Here is a 19,295-nt window from a genome sequence, read left to right on the forward strand (position 1 = left end):
CTCTCAGGTAAAACCAATAAGCTTCAAGACATGCACAGTGGGAGGAACAGTGTGTGGGGGGAGGGTTATTTGAGAACTGCAAAATAATGTTTTGGACAAAAACTTATCATGCTGGCTCTGATTTTATTTGAACCAGGCAATCTCTCCTTAATTACAAACAGTCGAAACATCACATAAAATGTTGACAGTAGACTAGAATTCATTTGAATAAAATACCCGTGCTGCAGAGAATCACAAAAAAGGCCAGTTAAGCTAAAGAGGGGAAGATGGACCAGGACTTTCAAAAGTGACTAATGACCACAGATGCTTCAATTTTGGGGTTTCCAACCTGAGACACCCTAAAGGGGGCTGATCTTCAGCAAGTGCTCAGCTCCCATCCTCTGGAAATCGGGGCCCTTTAAGGTATGTCAAGGCAGGCACTCAAATATTGGGGCAACCAAAATCAATAGCCACTTTTGAAAACCTTGACCCAATTTTTTTGTAAGATATGCATTAATACACAGACAGATGAATACTCACACCACAGAGATTCATACATACTCACAGTGGGTATATGAATATATGATTACTGCTTCCAGGGAGACCAATGAAATGGTGAAGCGGGCCATGGATCGAATTGACGAGGCTATGACACCTGGATCAAATGAGGTATGTCCTAAGGTACTATGTGAATTAACCCCGATAAGTACTGGCATATTGTGGACCTTCCAAATGGATACTTGGCAAAATGTACTCTGATGAAGTAGGTATTCACCCACGAAAGCTTATGGTCCAATACGTCTGTTAGTCTATAAGGTGCCACAAGACTCTTTGCCTTAATTAATATTGTATCTCTCTGTAGAGAGAGGATAAAAGAACATGTAAAATGGTGCACTGTGACATAAACGATTTATTTGGCATGGGATTGGGATGACTGCACTGCTCATGAGTGGTATTTACAAGAGTTTCAAGGACTATAAGGAAGCAACGTAAAATATCAGAAAGCTGATAAATCTCCCTGTTCTAATTTACTATTGGAAATGCTCTCATTAGTGAAAATACTGTGTTTATTTAATTCCACATATTTATTTAGTTATTTGAGGTAATCCGCAAATGTTAATGGCTGCTTATAGGTTAGGTGTGTATCTTATAGCAGCAGTGTAGGGCTTAGTGGCTCAAATGCTGGACTGGGTCTCAGAAAACCCGATTTCTCTTTCTGGTTCTGCCATTGGCCTGCTGGGTGCCTTTGGCAAACCACATCACTGCCCTGTGCCTCAGGTTCCCCATCTGTAAAATGAAGATAATATTAACTTCCTTTGTAAAAAAGAAAAGGAGTACTTATGGCACCTTAGAGACTAACAAATTTATTTGAGCATAAGCTTTCGTGAGCTACAGCTCACTTCATCGGATGTCTCTAAGATGCCACAAGTACTCCTTTTCTTTTTTGCGAATACAGACTAACACGGCTGCTACTCTGATTCCTTTGTAAAGTACGGTGAGGTCTATGCCTGAAAAGCTCTTTCTATATAGGCAGCAGAAATAGCAATACTTGTACTTCAGGTTCCCTGACACTTTCCATTATGAGACCTTGTTTTTAGTTTCTTGCAACTTTGCCGAACTGTAACCATTTGGGCTGAAATTTTCTATGCTCTGCATCTGCCTCAGACTGAGTAGTTTTGGAAAATTCCATGTAAAACAGTTCAGTAATGTCTGATAATAAGATTAGAAAAATATATTGTTTTGTCTATGTTAAAAAATGTACAAATATTTGGTTGAGAAGCTCTAGCGCCTGCATGGTTTGGCGCAGGGACTTAAAGTTGGGCTGGAAGGTTGCTTTGCTTTCAGGGATGTGCCTTTGTTGTCTCCATGAAAATTTGCACAAATTACACCAAGATATAAGCCTCTGAGAAAAAATTCTCAGTTCACACATGCTAGCCAAGGGAGTTGGAGTTTGGCAGCTAAATTCTCCAAAGATTCCATTTGGACTGAGCATGCTCCATCCCCTCACAGCTCCTGCATGTCAACTGGAATGTATATGTGCCAGTCCCACAGAGCAACTAAGCATGCTCCAGCCCAGGGCTGCATGGACTGAACTGGGCTTTCCCCACTTCTGGGCTGCCGGTGGCTGTTGTAGCATCAGGCACCAGATCTGAGAACAGGGAGACTAGCTGTCCTGTGCTCTCAGTGCTCCCCATCTAGAAAACTGGAGGGGAAGGAGGAGTGACAGATGGGAGCAGGGAAGGGGGAAGGTATTCGGGGTGGGGGAGAGGGGCTGGGGAATGGGAAGGACAGTGGCAGGAGCTGGAGGAGCAAGAAAAGCACAGGATGAGTGGGGAAAGGGGCAGGAGTTGGATGGGGAGAAGGGGACAGGCAGAAGCTGTGGGGACAGCAACAGAGGCCAACTTGATTCATGCATTTCCTATCTTGTGAGTGCTTGATTTTGCAACCATAATGTTCTTTTCATACAGATTTTTGGGATGTAATATATAAATACACTCACATGCAAGATTTCATGTATATACACACCCCTGGGACAGAAGTTTGCCTTCAGATGCATGCACAATGTGCATTCAAACAGCAGGAGTTGTGTATATGTGCAGAATTTGATCACACATTTAAAAAATGTAATATTATGTGTTTATGTACCCACCTACCCAGGCACACTGTTTGAAACAGGAATAAGATGCACATTTGTTAGAATGAATGAATGAATAATAACCATCGCCATGTTTAGAGGGTTTGTCTCATACATATTTGATTGCGTTAAATGCAGCATGATCAATGGTAATAGATGTATTAATACCTAGTAAAATCCTATTGTATTACAGAGGCAGAAAGAGGGGTCTCTCTCCAGAAGGGAGTGAAAGTTACCATAATCTCCGGGATGCTCACAGAGTCTATCCTTTGCTATCTGAGAACATACTGCAAGGTCAGAAAGGTGGAGAGCATGTCATTCACAACTTCATCAATCACAGCTGAGAGAGTTGTTAATATTTAGTTTCCTCCTTATTTTACTGTTACGTCACTCCTGGGCAAAAAGATAAATGCTTCAGATCAGCAACTGATAGGAGAGGGGGAAGAGGAAAGGAAGGTAAAAGGTGCTCATGGAGGGTGAGGAAGTGGAGTATGACACCCCTTGCTTTGGAACATGAATCCCTGTGCTTTGTACCATTGTGTCTTTTACTCCCTGAGTCTTGCGGCTTTTGTAAGTAACTGTGTTAAACAGGTTTTCCACTATTGTTTTTCCTAAGCAGTTTAACATTGGAACTGATGGTCAGATATGGCTCGTTTCATTGCACGAGCATCTTGTTCTTTATTTGACTTTGCTTCATATTAAACTATGGAAGATGCTATGAAAGATGCAAACTGCAGCAGAAGGAACACAGGCATAAGCTGTAGGAGCTGTGTGCCCTTGCATTTCACTGCTTTGTTACTGCACTTTCATTATTACTGCACTTCCATGGAAGAGAAACAGCATCGTTAACAGCATGTTACTTTATACCTAAGTGCTAAAAGAGAGGATGACAAATCCAAAGGGGAAGGGAATCAAGAAGATACTATAAAGACTATGAATTTAGATATTGTTTGGTTAGCCTTTGGCATATACAGCATTAGTAGAAGTTGACATTTCACCTGCTTCTTTGGTAACATTTAAGATAAGTTAGAATGTGAACTGTGTAGACAGTAACGGGGACAAGAACAAAGTGGTTGAATCAACTGTAGCTGCAGATGCATATGCCAGGGTTCGATTTGGCTCCATAAGTTCATCTATGTAAAAAGAAACTACCTATCATGCTGACGTTTTGCTTCAGCCAGTTGCTTATGAGCCGGGTTGCATGATTGTACATGAGAAGAGTAGCGCTTTGTGCGATTGTTTACTTAAATTTTGTAGTTTAATTCATGTTATGGTTTCATCCTTTCATTTCTTTTGAGCGGCGTTTCTCAGTCTTTTAAGGTTGGTGACCCCTTATTTCAAGTCCAAAAAATTTGCGACTTCCTCACAAGTAAGAATGAAAAATGTATCAATTATAACAATAAGCCTATGTAGTGTGTGTGTGCGTGTTTGTTATGAGAGGTTGAAAGAGAAAACTTGATCTTGAAGGGCAAATGTGTGCAGGGAATGAGGAGTGAGATTTTCTTTGCTTTAGATTGTAATAAAATTTTCAATGCCTTTCATGACCCTCGGGTAGCGACTGTAACCCACGCTTTGAGAAACACAGTATTACAGTATTGTTTTGCGTGGAAAGAGAAACAACACTGTGATGTGGAATGATTGGGAACATAAACTTTATCTGTCTGATCCTGTAGTTCTCTCTGCTTGCACCATGTAACAAACTCTGCTTTGCAGCGGCACTCTATGTGGAGTGAAGAACCATTCCTCATGAACAGGGTATCTGAATCTAGTCCTTAGTGGTTAACCATACTCAGCGTTGAAGGACATCAGAAAGATCTGGGTGTTACAGTGCTTTCTTCTGAGCTAGATTCTGCTACGGTCACTCAAGTTGAGTAGCACCATACTTCACAAAGAGTCACAAAGGGCCAACTCACAGAATAAGATCCTACTCAGTGTGTGTAAGGGTAGCAGAATCAGGCTCTTACTGAACATTAGGATATCCTTATTATTATAACTGACATTAGCTAAGAAAAGGCTGTTTTAACTTAGCTGGAAAAACAACCATCCATTCTCAGCCATCAGTATACCTGAATGGTTTGGGGTAACTTTTCAGCGTGGTTTTCAATACAGTATTTACAATATTTAAAACGCCTCTAAATTTTTTAAACTTAGTTTTTTTATGACAGGTTTCAGAGTAGCAGCCGTGTTAGTCTGTATTCGCAAAAAGAAAAGGAGTACTTGTGGCACCTTAGAGACTAACAAATTTATTTGAGCATAAGCTTTCGTGAGCTACAGCTCACTTCATCGGATGCATTTGGTGGAAAATACGGTGGGGAGATTTATATACGCACACAGAGAACATGAAACAATGGGTTTTATCATACACACTGTAAGGAGAGTGATCACTTAAGATGAGCCATCACCAGCAGCAGGGGGGAGGGGAAAGGGAGGAAAACCTTTCATGGTGACAAGCAAGGTAGGCTATTTCCAGCAGTTAACAAGAACATCTGAGGAACAGAGCAGGGTGGGGTGAGGGGGAGAAATAACATGGGGAAATAGTTTTACTTTGTGTAATGACTCATCCATTCCCAGTCTCTATTCAAGCCTAAGTTAATAGTATCCAGTTTGCAAATTAATTCCAATTCAGCAGTCTCTCGTTGGAGTCTGTTTTTGAAGGTTTTTTGTAGGATAGCCACCCTCAGGTCTGTAATTGAGTGACCAGAGAGATTGAAGTGTTCTCCAATTAGTTTTTGAATGTTGTAATTTTTGACGTCTGATTTGTGTCCATTTATTCTTTTACGTAGAGACTGTCCAGTTTGACCAATGTACATGGCAGAGGGGCATTGCTGGCACATGATGGCATATATCACATTGGTAGATGTGCAGGTGAACGAGCCTCTGATAGTGTGGCTGATGTGATTAGGCCCTATGATGGTGTCCCCTGAATAGATATGTGGACAGAGTTGGCAACGGGCTTTGCTGCAAGGATAGGTTCCTGGGTTAGTGGTTCTGTTGTGTGGTGTGTGGTTGCTGGTGAGTATTTGCTTCAGATTGGGGGGCTGTATGTAAGCAGGGACTGGCCTGTCTCCCAAGATCTGTGAGAGTGATGGGTCGTCCTTCAGGATGGGTTGTAGTTCCTTGATGATGCGTTGGAGAGGTTTTAGTTGGGGGCTGAAGGTGATGGCTAGTGGCGTTCTGTTATTTTCTTTGTTGGGCCTGTCCTGTAGTAGGTGACTTCTGGGTACTCTTCTGGCTCTGTCAATCTGTTTCTTCACTTCAGCAGGTGGGTATTGTAGTTGTAGGAATGTATGATAGAGGTCTTTTAGGTGTTTGTCTCTGTCTGAGAGGTTGGAGCAAATGCAGATCATACCACACGATACATTGTCTACAGCCAAGCTCTACGATATAACCGCATTTGCTCCAACCCCTCAGATCTTGGGAGACAGGCCAGTCCTTGCTTACAGACAGCTCCCCAATCTGAAGCAAATACTCACCAGCAACCACACACCACACAATAGAACCACTAACCCAGGAACCTATCCTTGCAACAAAGCCCGTTGCCAACTCTGTCCACATATCTATTCAGGGGACACCATCATAGGGCCTAATCACATCAGCCACACTATCAGAGGCTCGTTCACCTGCTCATCTACAAATGTGATATATGCCATCATGTGCCAGCAATGCCCCTCTGCCATGTACATTGGTCAAACTGGACAGTCTCTACGTAAAAGAATAAATGGACACAAATCAGACGTCAAGAATTATAACATTCAAAAACCAATTGGAGAACCCTTCAATCTCTCTGGTCACTCGATTACAGACCTGAGGGTGGCTATCCTTCAACAAAAAAACTTCAAAAACAGACTCCAACGAGAGACTGCTGAATTGGAATTAATTTGCAAACTGGATACTATTAACTTAGGCTTGAATAGAGACTGGGAATGGATGAGTCATTACACAAAGTAAAACTATTTCCTCATGTTATTTCTCCCCTCCACCCCACCCCACCCCACCCCCCACTGTTCCTCAGACGTTCTTGTTAACTGCTGGAAATGGCCCACCTTGCTTGTCACCATGAAAGGTTTTCCTGCTTCCCCCCTTTCCCCCGCTGGTGATGGCTCATCTTAAGTGATCACTCTCCTTACAGTGTGTATGATAAAACGCATTGTTTCATGTTCTCTGTGTGTTCATATAAATCTCCCCACTGTATTTTCCACCGAATGCATCCGATGAAGTGAGCTGTAGCTCACGAAAGCTTATGCTCAAATAAATTTGTTAGTCTCTAAGGTGCCACAAGTACTCCTTTTCTTTTTAGGTTTTTTATGTTTTGTATTTGTTGTTTGTATGCTATTTATTGTAGTACAGTGTAAAAAAGAATGCAGAGACTGTGCAATGCTGAAATCCATGAGAGAAAACAATGACAGATCACAAGAAAAACAAAATTCAAATCAATGGAGCACAAGATACAATAAAACCACACAAAATAATCAGAATAACACACATTCTAATCCCAGAGTGTAAAGTGTTTGGTTGCTCTCCTGGGCCAGATCCTGCATTCATTACTTACCTGAATATTGATTTCACATGACTAGAGGTTGTAAGAGTAGCCTGATTTTCAGAGGGGCTGTGGAACACACACTTCCAGTTGACTTGGTTACTCAACAGCTCAGGAAACAAGCTCTAAGTTTAGAATATATCCTAATTTACTTTTTTATTTCAGACAGCTTAATTTTACAACATCAGCAAGATTAATGCTTTATTTACTTCTTCTTGCAGGAAAATAATCAGAAATATTAATCACGATCTCTATACAACTAATTTCCATGTCAGATTGTTTTGTTTTGTTCCCACTGTACTGTGCCCTGGGGCGGGGGGGGGGGAATATGATTGATCTCATATAAAAGAATATTGGAAAATCTTTTCTCCTCTCATTCTAAGTGGGGCTTCCAGCTTCCTTAAATACACCAATATCAAAAGAGAAGCAATCTTAGACCTGATCATTACATACCTGCCACGGCTGTGTTTATTTTCTATCCCCACTCCTGCCATATTTGCTCTTTCTCTTTCTGACTAATCAAAAAATCCTACTTTTTCTTCTTGGATAGATTCTGATACCCTTCTTCAGGTTCAGTAGTGCTATTCCTCATGAGTAGACCCATTGATTTCAGTGGAACCAGCCATGGAGTAATGTCCTGCGCACTGTGTGAAAATGGCATCAGAATTTGGTCCTTTGATGCTAAAAGCTCCCTGCTCCTGCGTGGATTCCTCAAATGTATCAGCAATATTGGCTCTCATCCCCTAGCACCCCAAATCAGCTCTGCATAAACATTATGCTCAGAAGCTGAAGTCTTGACTTTGTATGAGTTAACTTGTCCTTTCCAACATGGGAGGGAAGGCTCAGTCTGCGACAGGTTCTGCTTAAATCAATATTCATTTGTAACAAGGAGAAATAGTTCTTATACTTCTTAATTGGAAAATGAATTGGCATTACCGGGATACTTTTATTCTCTATGTATTCCAAACTGTCTTTATTCTTTGACGGTGATTAACCAGTGGCCTTTGTTGTATTTGACGTGAGTGAAAGACCATTAGAGTTCCAATGTCACAGTGAAGGCATTGTGTAGGTATATTTAATAACCATTTTAATATGCTAAAGTCCTTGGCCAAAATTTTCATAAATACCTAGTGATTTTGGATGGCCAATTTGAAATACTTTAATGGGTCATTTTACAGATAACAGTTGTGCAGCAGTTTCTGAAAATCAGGCCCCCGTATGATGGCTCAAATTGGGCCCACAAAAATGGAGTCTCCAGAATCACTAAAAGTCACTTTAAAAACACTAGGCCAGGAGGCTGTAATCAGACCTAGTTTGGATGCTGAATTTTCTGACACAACTCTAAAACCTCAGCAGCTGGGGCAACTTCAAGATTTCTAGCCCTGAGTGGGCACAAATTGTGTGCCAGATATAATGGGGACTAAGGATCTGCTGCATTGTGCTAATGCACCTTCTTAGCTCATATTATATACACTGTGCTAATGCAGCTGTGTGGGAAAAGACTGTGTGTGTTGACCCTGAGAGGTGCTGAGAGCCTCCTGTGAGATGTCAAGTGCTACCCGCTTCCTGAAATAGTAAGTTCATGAAATGGTACCTGCAAAGCTTCTGATCCTGAGTCCCTTAATCATGCAGGCAATCTCACCCCATGAGTTATTCCACAGAGTTTAGTGGGACTATTTGTTCTTTGCCACATGAGCAATCATTCCAGGATCAGACTCCATGATCACAAAATAGGATGCAAGGTGAGATGAGAGATTCTTGCTAGATATGGGCCCAAGACTTAAAGTTCAGATCAGGGTCCAAATGCTCTCAACGTTTAGGAGTGTTCTGACTGTGGATTTTGATTGGAGCATTGTAGTAATAGAAGGTGGCTATGAGTATGGCTCTATCTCCCAGTCCTGTGCCAAGTTGGTATAAATTCTCACCTATTCATCCAACCATCCACTGCCTCAGCAGAAGGCAACAAAAATTGAATATTCAGTCCCTTCCATAACCTGAATTCAGCTTGTGTTAGTGTAACGCCGACAGACCCTGATCATCGGGATCGAACTGAGGACCTCTGGAGCTAAGTGCATGAGCCTCTACCTCATAAGCTAAAATCCAACTGGCTGTTAGCAAGGGCTGTGGAGCAGACTCAACCTCTCTCTCGAAGTGGTCTTGGTGTCACTAGATGGGACAGAACACCACCCCCAGAAGGTGTGTGGGTTACATACTTCCTTAGCTGAGGAAGCACTCCCAAGTTTCAGAGACTTCCCAGTTGAAATCCTGGATGAGCCCCCACTTGTAATACCAACAGATCCCGGTCATCGGCGGGCAAGATCAAACCGGGGACCTCTAGAGCTAAGTGCATGAGCCTCTACAGCATGAACTAAAAGCCAATTTGCTGTTAGCTAAGGCTGTAGAGCAGACTCAGTCTCTCTCTCTAAGTGGTCTTGTGCCATGAGATGGGACAGAACACCACACCTAGAAGGTATGTGGGTTACATTAGCACAGCCAGCAGTGTAAAAACACCAGCAAATGAATCTACCATAATCACACTCGCTTTCCGCCAGAGGAAGGAAGTGCTATGACATGCCATGAATATGGATAAGGGAAAGGCTAACAATTTAGAGAGGGAACAGGTAGCTTTTCAGCACAGGAGTGTGCATGCATAGAAATCAGGAATCTGGAAAATTAGCTTGGAAGGTGCAGCAGTGTCGAATGCCAACATTACTTTCTGGCTGGCTACATGGTATTGTATGTGTCTTTTGATCAGGGTTCTCAGTCTTGCCTCGTCCATACTGAGGGAACAGCTGAATCTTACACCCACACTTTGGACTGGTGCAAATGACTGCACAAGGCCGTGGAGAATCCGGTTCTCTAATCACTAGATTCTAGTAATTCACAGTAAATGGAACTAAAGACGTACCTTGCACTCCTCTCCCACCACATACGCACCCAAGGTTGCTCAGATACTATGGGTGAAGTCTAAGAAAATAGCTAGATAGGATGCAGTAGACAGATGGATACATGGGCACATACTAGAACACAGACTGAAATTGCTCCATTTCCTGAGTTTTCTATCCATTATAACAAATGTTAGGGCCGAGAACCTACAATTCTGATTAAAGTCAGAGGAAGTTGCAAGTGCTCATGATCAAGGCCATGATCAAGGAGAAGCCAGAACTTTTAAATCACCCACAGTCAATGAAGCATACACATTTAACTCAGGGGCATGTGGTAAAAGTTCTCACAACTTTGGAGACTAAATAAAAAAAAACCTAACGTTTTCTTGAGTCTGTGAAAAAGTCAAACATTTATTTGTTCTTACCTTGAATATTTCAGTGGATTTCCAAGGCTATTTTCACATGCAGACACCAGTTACTTTTTTCTAGGAGAAGTTCTTTTCACTGTGCAAGTGGGTAAATTTCAACCCTGCTGAGATCTTTCTGGACACAGTTCACTAAACCAATAGCATTCTATAAACTATCCATTCATTAAAAGATATGCCTGGTTCTCATGCTGGGAACCTATTTCCTTGTAGGGTTTCAATACACAAGGACCAAATCATGGCCCTTCAGCACAGATGACTTTCATTACTGATTAAGGAACACAGCAAAGGAAGGACACAATATAAGCCTGCATGAGAAATTAAAAAGAGACTGTGTGTAGTGTGGGACCGACTCTTTCCCAGACACCTTGAATTGACCCAAGGGAGCTTCTCTCTAGCAGACAACAAGGACAACTCCAGACATTTAAAGGTGCAGGGCACAGAAAACAGTATCAGAATATCTCCACTATATTTGTATAATCACATACACCTCAGTTTCACTGGTCAGTTTCCAAGTCCTGAAATCAAAACAGCCATGGCTGTATATGGAATTCCATGGCATGGAATCCTGGATCTAATCTCTTTTTTCCCTTTACACATGGGACCTAATCCTGCTCCCATTAAAAGCAATGGCAAAATATTCAGTGTCTTCATTAGGAACAGGAACAGAGCCTCAGATGGTAAACTAATAAGCAATCGCTTCTAAAGGTTGGTATATCAGCTCAGTATAAGGATGTTAATATGAATGGAGAACACTGGCTTATTAGAACAATTATGTTCTGCCCTCTGAATGACCTGAAAGCAAGATATTTATTTCCAAAACTCGCTGAATATTTATCCTTCCTGTGTGAAAATGAGCCGAGTCAAATTTAGTCAGCCACCTGCTCAGTGGCTAGATTTCATCCTGTTTTGATCCATTTTTTTTTTAAAGAATGCATTGATAGGTAACACTTCTTCCCTAACTAGTAAGGACAAGGTGGAGGCAGTGTGGAGCAGTCAGGAACATGTGTTGATATGCAAGAGTTGTCCGGCTGGTGCAGAGAAAGATGGTGCTAGGTGATCAAGGGATACACTGCTGCTCCTTCCAAGAGGAGTCATGTGCACTGCTGGCTATCACACGCAGCACGCAGTAAAGCTGGGTGGGAAATGGTTTTCCCTTCCTGTGAACAAGATTGAGATTTCAGAGTAGTTTCTGTTTAGCAGTGGGATGAAACTGAGACCTTTTGACATTTATTGTTTTAAGAAAAAACAGAGAGGGAGAAAAAGGGGTGTTATATCCTAGAATATCCAGTAGCTCAGTGGTTACAGCACTTGCCTGATATATAAGAGGCAGGTTCACGTCTCTGCTCTACTTTATTTGGAACAGAATAGCAGCCGTGTTAGTCTATATTAGCAAAAAGAAAAGGAGTACTTGTGGCACCTTAGAGACTAACAAATTTATTTGAGCATAAGCTTTCGTGAGCTACAGCTCACTTCATTGGATGCATTCAGTGGAAAATACAGTGGGGAGATTTATATACACTCACAGAGAACATTAAACAATGGGTTTTATCATAAACACTGTAAGGAGAGTGATCACTTAAGATGAGCTATTACCAGCAGGAAGGGGGGGGGAGGAAGACAACCTTTTGTGGCGATAATTAAGGTGGGCTATTTCCAGCAGTTGACAAGAACCTCTGAGGAACAGTGGGGGGTGGGGGGGAAGTAACATGGGGAAATAGTTTTACTTTGTGTAATGACCCATCCACTCCCAGTCTCTATTCAAGCCTAAGTTAATTGTATCCAATTTGCTAATTAATTCCAATTCAGCAGTTTCTCCTTGGAGTCTGTTTTTGAAGTTTTTTTGTTGAAGAATAGCCACTCTCAGGTCTATAATCAAGTGACCATAGAGATTGAAGTGTTCTCCGACTGGTTTTTGAATGTTATAATTCTTGACGTCTGATTTGTGTCCATTTATTCTTTTACGTAGAGACTGTCCAGTTTGACCAATGTACATGGCAGGGGGCATTGCTGGCACATGATGGCATTGGTAGATGTGCAGGTGAATGAGCCTCTGATAATGTGGCTGATGTGATTAGGCCCTATGATGGTGTCCCCTGAATAGATATGTGGACAGAGTTGTCAACGGGCTTTGTTGCAAGGATAGGTTCCTGGGTTAATAGTTCTGTTGTGTGCTATGTGGTTGCTGGTGAGTATTTGCTTCAGGTTGGGGGGCTGTCTGTAAGCAAGGACTGGCCTGTCTCCCAAGATCTGTTAGAGTGATGGGTCATCCTTCAGGATAGGTTGTAGATCCTTGATGATGCGTTGGAGAGGTTTTAGTTGAGGGCTGAAGGTGATGGCTAGTGGCGTTCTGTTATTTTCTTTGTTGGGCTTGTTCTGTAGTAGGTGACTTCAGGGTACTCTTCTGGCTCTGTGAATCTGTTTCTTCACTTCAGCAGGTGGGTATTGTAGTTGTAAGAATGCTTGATAGAGATCTTGTAGGCATTTGTCTCTGTCTGAGGGGTTGGAGCAAATGTGGTTGTATCGTAGAGCTTGGCTGTAGACAATGGATCATGTGGTGTGATCTGGGTGAAAGCTGGAGGCATGTAGGTAGGAATAGCGGTCAGTAGGTTTCCGGTATAGGGTGGTGTTTATGTGATCATCGCTTATTAGCACCGTAGTGTCCAGGAAGTGGATCTCTTTAGTGGATTGGTCCAGGCTGAGGTTGATGGTGAGATGGAAATTGTTGAAATCCTGGTGGAATTCCTCAAGGGCTTCTTTTCCATGGGTCCAGATGATGAAGATGTCATCAATATAGCACAAGTAGAGTAGGGGCATTAGGGGACGAGAGCTTAGGAAGCATTGTTCTAAGTCAGCCATAAAAAGTTTGGCATACTGTGGGGCCATGTGGGTACCCATCGCAGTGCCGCTGATTTGAAGGTATACATTGTCCCCAAATGTGAAATAGTTATGGGTGAGGACAAAGTCACAAAGTTCAGCCACCAGGTTAGCCGTGACATTATCGGGGATACTGTTCCTGACGGCCTGTAGTCCATCTTTGTGTGGAATGTTGGTGTAGAGGGCTTCTACATCCATAGTGGCCAGGATGGTGTTTTTAGGAAGATCTCCGATGGATTGTAATTTCCTCAGGAAGTCAGTGGTGTCTCGAAGATAGCTGGGAATGCTGGTAGCATAGGTTTGTTAGTCTCTAAGGTGCCATAAGTACTTCTTTTCTTTATTTGGAACAGGGACTTTACTTCTCATCACCCAGGTCAGTGTCCTAGGCTAATGAGTATTCTACAGAGGAGTTCTCTCTGACTACAAATTCTATCCAGGATGTCAGAAACCTCTCCTGGCCACAGGAATGCAGGAACAATTTCTATAGTGGGGGTGCTGAAAGCCATTGAACCAAATGGTAAATCCTCTATATAATGGAAACCACTTCAAGCCAAGGGGTGCTGCAGCCTCCCCCCCCCTGCCCCTGGGAACCCTTAGTTCCTGCACCTATGCCTGGCCAAAGTTTAGCTGAAACTGACTCTTTCCTACAAAAAGTTTTGCTTTGGACAATTTGGCATTTTCCAATCCCCTCCCCCCGCAATAAATAAATAAAGTGGTTGAATAATCCCACTTGGCTCTCACACAATGTACTTGCCAGCTGGCTGGGTGCCTTGGAAAATCCAGTAGATTATGCCCGCTTGTAGCCATTGTGCTCTGGTCCTACCCGACTTACCGGACCTCTTCGCAGGTCGAGATCAGAATCCTGCTTTGGTGTAGCAAGGGGGAGAAGTGGGGAAGCCTCTGTGCACATCTCTCCCCCGCACCAGAGCACACAAGCAGCGAAGGGTAGGATCTGTCCATTCGAATGTATGGTTGAGAGCCTCAAAGCATGGAAGATTATATTCTGCCCATAACATTCGAGCAGGAGAAGGGCAAACAGAATGAGAAGGCAACAGAGCAGCTCCCTTTGGAGTCAGTAGCAGGAGATGCTTGTTAGACACAAATCTTGCAGAGGGCAAATCGTATGGTTGATGCTTCTGTGATGAAAAACCTTCCGAGTCATTCTTTATCTGGGCACAGAGTCTCAGCTATGAAGTTTCTGGAGCTATGCCAGTTGACACCAGCGAAGGATTACTCCTTTGGTGTAAATCAGCATAGCACCACTGGCTTCAACAGAGCTCTACTTATTTACACCAGCTGAGGATCTGGGCCTATATAGTGGGGTTACGTGATGGAGTGGTGCTGCCATGGGGCAGAATGCTATGAAATTTTCATTCCTAAACCACAAGCCAGGGGTAAGCACCCTCACTTCAGCTTTCTTGTTGCAGGTGGTTGGGCACATCCATCCAGAATGTGACTTTTTAGTTGAGCTGAAGAAAAATGAGAATGAATGTCTGAGGGGCGCTGAAGATCATGGAAATGAAACTGCAGGTACCACATGTGACAACTCAAAAGGGCTGCGGGTTGGACAGTGAAGTGCAAAATTGCCAGGGTTGTTGAGAACTGGTTCAGAGAAATGAGTGAATCCTCACCACTCAGTTCTAGACCTGAACTCAGATCCTTGGATTTCTTCCATGGGCTCCCCATCACCCAGTGCATCAAGTGCAAATGATTTGGTCTTTCATTCAGTGGCCCACCTCCCTTTCCCCTGGTCTACCCTCACTGTTCATTTCTTGCATCACATTCCGCCACCCACTGGTCCTTTCATTTCCCTCTCCCGCTCCTGATTCTGTGCCTTTGCCACACTGCCCTGTAGGCAAGGAATTGTTTCCCAGCCTGAGTGCACTGCGCCACCTCCCTCTCCTTGTTCCGTTCCCTCCCCAAAGCCTATGCTTTCTGTGCTGCCTGCAAGAAGTGAGCTAGAAAAAAATAAATGAATGGGACCAGCAAGTTGGACACATTCCATAATGTGAGCTTGCTGCAGTAATGCGCCTCCTTCTTCACCCCCTCCTCATGCCAACACACTCTTGCGTATTGCATCATGTCTAAAATTTGACTTTTCATGTGGAAATATAAATATGCTTTAAAATGTGTTTTCCCTTCCCTGGCAGGTTGCAGGAAAACATGGGACAGGCTACTGTGCTGGCCAAATGCAGAAGCTGGTGAGACTCTCACGTTGCCCTGCCCAAAGATCCTCTTTCACTTCCTCAAGGAGCCAGGTGAGGGACCTGCTTTACCTATTTATTTTAATTGTGCATGTGACCATTGTGCTCATGAAAGTGAGGGACCGAGAAAGTGGCTTACATGCGAGTGAGCCATGCTGGGCTAAGCAGAGTTGCCACTCGGTTGATTTCAACAGGAGCTGAAGGTGCTCTGCAGCTGATATGAGGCCTTGACATCTCCCATGACGGCGGCTGGTCCTGTAGTCCATACTTAGGGCCTGTGCTGAAGAACGCTGATGTCAGTGGAAAGATCCCCATTGGCTTTAACAGGCTCTGGGATCAGCCCATTGGGTAAACACTCCTGTTGAGTTCATTCACAGTGCTGGCTGAGTCAGGATTTCAGCACAGGATCATGAGAGCTTCAAGCTGTGATAAAGCGTGAGATGAGATGAAAGGATGAGGAAAATGATGTGGTTGTTCCTTAGGGCCAAGGATTGAGATGAGAAGCAGAACTGTGCCATTAAAATGGCATATACACTGGGCCAAACACAACACTGATAACAACAGGCACAACCCAGGGGAAGTCAAAGGCACTTACTCCAGAGATGACTTTGTCCCTGAAACTCACGACAAACCAACATGTGGGAGAGGAGGGGGAAAATGATCTTCCAGGAAAGATCTAGATTTGGCATTTTCAGAAAGGAAAAAGTAATCTGCAAAGCTCAAACTCCTGCCTCCCTGGCAGCGCCTGACACGTTAGTTATAAACGAGGGATAAGGCAAATCCCTTTCATCTGCAGTTTCATTTCCTGCTCTGGGAGTCTTAGGTTTATCCTTGATCCATCTCATAAAGCTTTCTGCTGAAAGCCCCTTAATAACCAGCAGGACAAGCGCGTCACACCAGAGAAATCAGCTACTAATATCCAAAAGATGTTAACACCAAGGAGGGAGTGGGTGCAAAGTGGTACAAGGGGTGTGTGGGGGGGGGGGGAGGGGACTGAATACAATTAGGAGGTCAGAAAGAGCAAATATATAACACAAAGGCTTCAAGAAGAAGGAGTATTCATACTTGAACAGAACTACAAGATCGGTCATTTCTGACTGAGAGGAAAAACACAAATACAACTAAAATCCTTGTCTGTACAGCCTTAGTGATATTTTATAGAATTACCTCAAAAGTAACAAGGACTTTTGTTTTCTAGTACCTGAAGATGCACCTTGAACCCTAAAAGAAAAGCAGTGACTCAACATGAAACCTAAGAGAATAATGGGGGCAAAGCCATTGACTATATTGTGCAGCTACACTGATGCAAAACATCAAGCCCAAATGAAATGATTTTGGTTGCCCTGATAAAAGAGCCCTGAAGTATAATCAAAATGAATCAATCTCGTCACTTTTGTAGCAATATTTTATAGAGCCACCTGCAAAACAATTACTTTTTTTCCCATTTGATTTATTATCACATTGAAATGGCCCAAAGAATTAATTTTTCTAATTATATTCAATCCCCTCCTCCCCCACACACCTTGCACCAAAGAATTAATTTTTTTAATGATATTCAATCCCTTCCCCCCTCCCCCCCCCCCACTCTCTCTCTCTCTCTCTCTCTCTCTCACACACACACACACCTTGCACCTCTTGCACCCACTCCCTCCTTGGTGTTAACATTTTTTTGGATATTAGCAGCTGGTTTTTTTGGTGTGACTGATTTTTAAGGGGTTTTCAGCCAAAGGCTTTATGAGATGGATAAAAGTTAAAAATCTTATATACAAATCTACAGTGGATAGGGCCCTGAAAACCGTAGCTTCTCGCACATGTTCCTGCCCCCACCCCACCACTCAAACATTTTGCTTTTGTCTAAACCAGAGGAAGAGGTTGAGTGGAATACAAATCATAGCACAATATTTAAAAGATACACTAGCCCAACCTTTAAACAATAGTGATAGCTCCTTTTGAAAGCATTGCCTAAAGGGGTTGCCTCGAATACAAAAAAGCCCAACCAAACAAAAACTTCTCTAAAGCCAGTTTACAAAGATGGGACATAGGCCTCTTAATAGGCTCAACACCTGTAAATTGCAAAGAAAGTTTTTGATTCCAGTGTACAGTGAAAAAATAAAAATGTAAAAGACAAAAGCCATAGCTTTGTGACTGCATGAAAGACAGAGGTACAGACTGTAGCCTCTGACATCCTTATCTGAAGAAACAGTCCCATCCCACACCTCCTCCTCCTTCTTTCCTGACATTTTTTTATCTACAATTGCCATGTGCATCTGCTAAACATGCTGTGTTTAATCACATCAACTAAAGCTTTAAAAATAATCTCCCATAAACTTTTAAAAGTTTAACTTGAAAAACAGGGCATGGGGAGAAGAGAGCTGGCCTGCCATTTAGAGGAGCATTGATACATGTCTGAAATATTGTTTTAGTAAAACAATTTTGTAGCCACTCTTTGCTAGTAGTCATGCTTTACCATGAACAAGCATTTGTCATACAAAAGATTGCCCCAACTTCATGAGGCATTATTTCTCCCATAATTGTACCAATTTTTCCAATCCCTTTTCACCAGGCTATCAGAAATAGCAAATAAATCAGATTCTCAAAATCGTTGGTGGATGACATACTTGGACATTGACAAAAAGAAAAGGAGTACTTGTGGCACCTTAGAGACTAACAAATTTATTTGAGCATTAGCTTTCGTGAACTACAGCTCACTTCATCAGATGCATTTGGTGGAAAATACAATGAAAATACACACACAGAGAACATGAAACAATGGGTTTTATCATACAGACTGTAAGGAGAGTGATCACTTAAGATGAGCCATCGCCAGCGGGGGGCAGGAGGGGGAAGGAGGAAAACCTTTCATGGTGACAAGCAAGGTGGGCCATTTCCAGCAGTTAACAAGAACATCTGAGGAACAGTGGGGGGTGGGGTGGGAGGGAGAAATAACATGGGGAAATAGTTTTACTTTGTGTAATGACTCATCAATTCCCAGTCTCTATTCAAGCCTAAGTTAATTGTATCCAATTTGCAAATTAATTCCAATTCAGCAGTCTCTTGTTGGAGTCTGTTTTTGAAGTTTTCTTGTTGAAGGATAGCCACCCTCAGGTCTGTAATCGAGTGACCAGAGAGATTGAAGTGTTCTCCAACTGGTTTTTGAATGTTATAATTCTTGACATCTGATTTGTGTCCATTTATTCTTTTACGTAGAGACTGTCCAGTTTGACCAATGTACATGGCAGAGGGGCATTGCTGGCACATGATGGCATATATCACATTGGTAGATGCGCAGTTGAACGAGCCTCTGATAGTGTGGCTGATGTGATTAGGCCCTATGATGGTGTCCCCTGAATAGATACGTGGACAGAGTTGTCAACGGGCTTTGTTGCAAGGATAGGTTCCTGGGTTAGTGGTTCTGTTGTGTGGTGTGTGGTTGCTGGTGAGTATTTGCTTCAGGTTGGGGGGCTGTCTGTAAACAAGGACTGGCCTGTCTCCCAAGATCTGTGAGAGTGATGGGTCGTCCTTCAGGATGGGTTGTAGATCCTTGATGGTGCGTTGGAGAGGTTTTAGTTGGGGGCTGAAGGTGATGGCTAGTGGCGTTCTGTTATTTTCTTTGTTGGGCCTGTCCTGTAGTAGGTGACTTCTGGGTACACTTCTGGCTCTGTCAATCTGTTTCTTCACTTCAGCAGGTGGGTATTAGTCTCTAAGGTGCCACAAGTACTCCTTTTCTTTTTGCGAATACAGACTAACACGGCT

General features: G+C 42.9%; 1 protein-coding gene across 8 annotated transcripts in view; it reads left to right on the forward strand.

Moving 5' to 3' along the window:
• Nucleotides 1-19,295, forward strand: part of GHRHR (growth hormone releasing hormone receptor) — a 70,051-nt gene that overhangs the window by 21,159 nt on the left and 29,597 nt on the right. For 7 of the 8 annotated variants that reach the window (XR_005291342.2, XR_005291341.2, XR_005291340.2 and 4 more), the window contains 3 exons: nucleotides 579-648; nucleotides 14,766-14,868; nucleotides 15,489-15,596. Coding sequence is in view for 5 of the 8 variants with exons in the window: in XM_038391949.2 (XP_038247877.1) it covers nucleotides 579-648; nucleotides 14,766-14,868; nucleotides 15,489-15,596 (281 nt within the window). In the remaining 3 variants the exon portion in view is untranslated. Of the gene's footprint in view, nucleotides 1-578; nucleotides 649-14,624; nucleotides 14,733-14,765; nucleotides 14,869-15,488; nucleotides 15,597-19,295 lie in introns of those variants that run through there. The other variant, XM_038391948.2, reaches the window with a different exon arrangement.

The sequence above is a fragment of the Dermochelys coriacea genome, chromosome 2 (genome assembly GCF_009764565.3).
Source record: "Dermochelys coriacea isolate rDerCor1 chromosome 2, rDerCor1.pri.v4, whole genome shotgun sequence".
Classification (NCBI taxonomy): Eukaryota; Metazoa; Chordata; order Testudines; family Dermochelyidae; genus Dermochelys; species Dermochelys coriacea.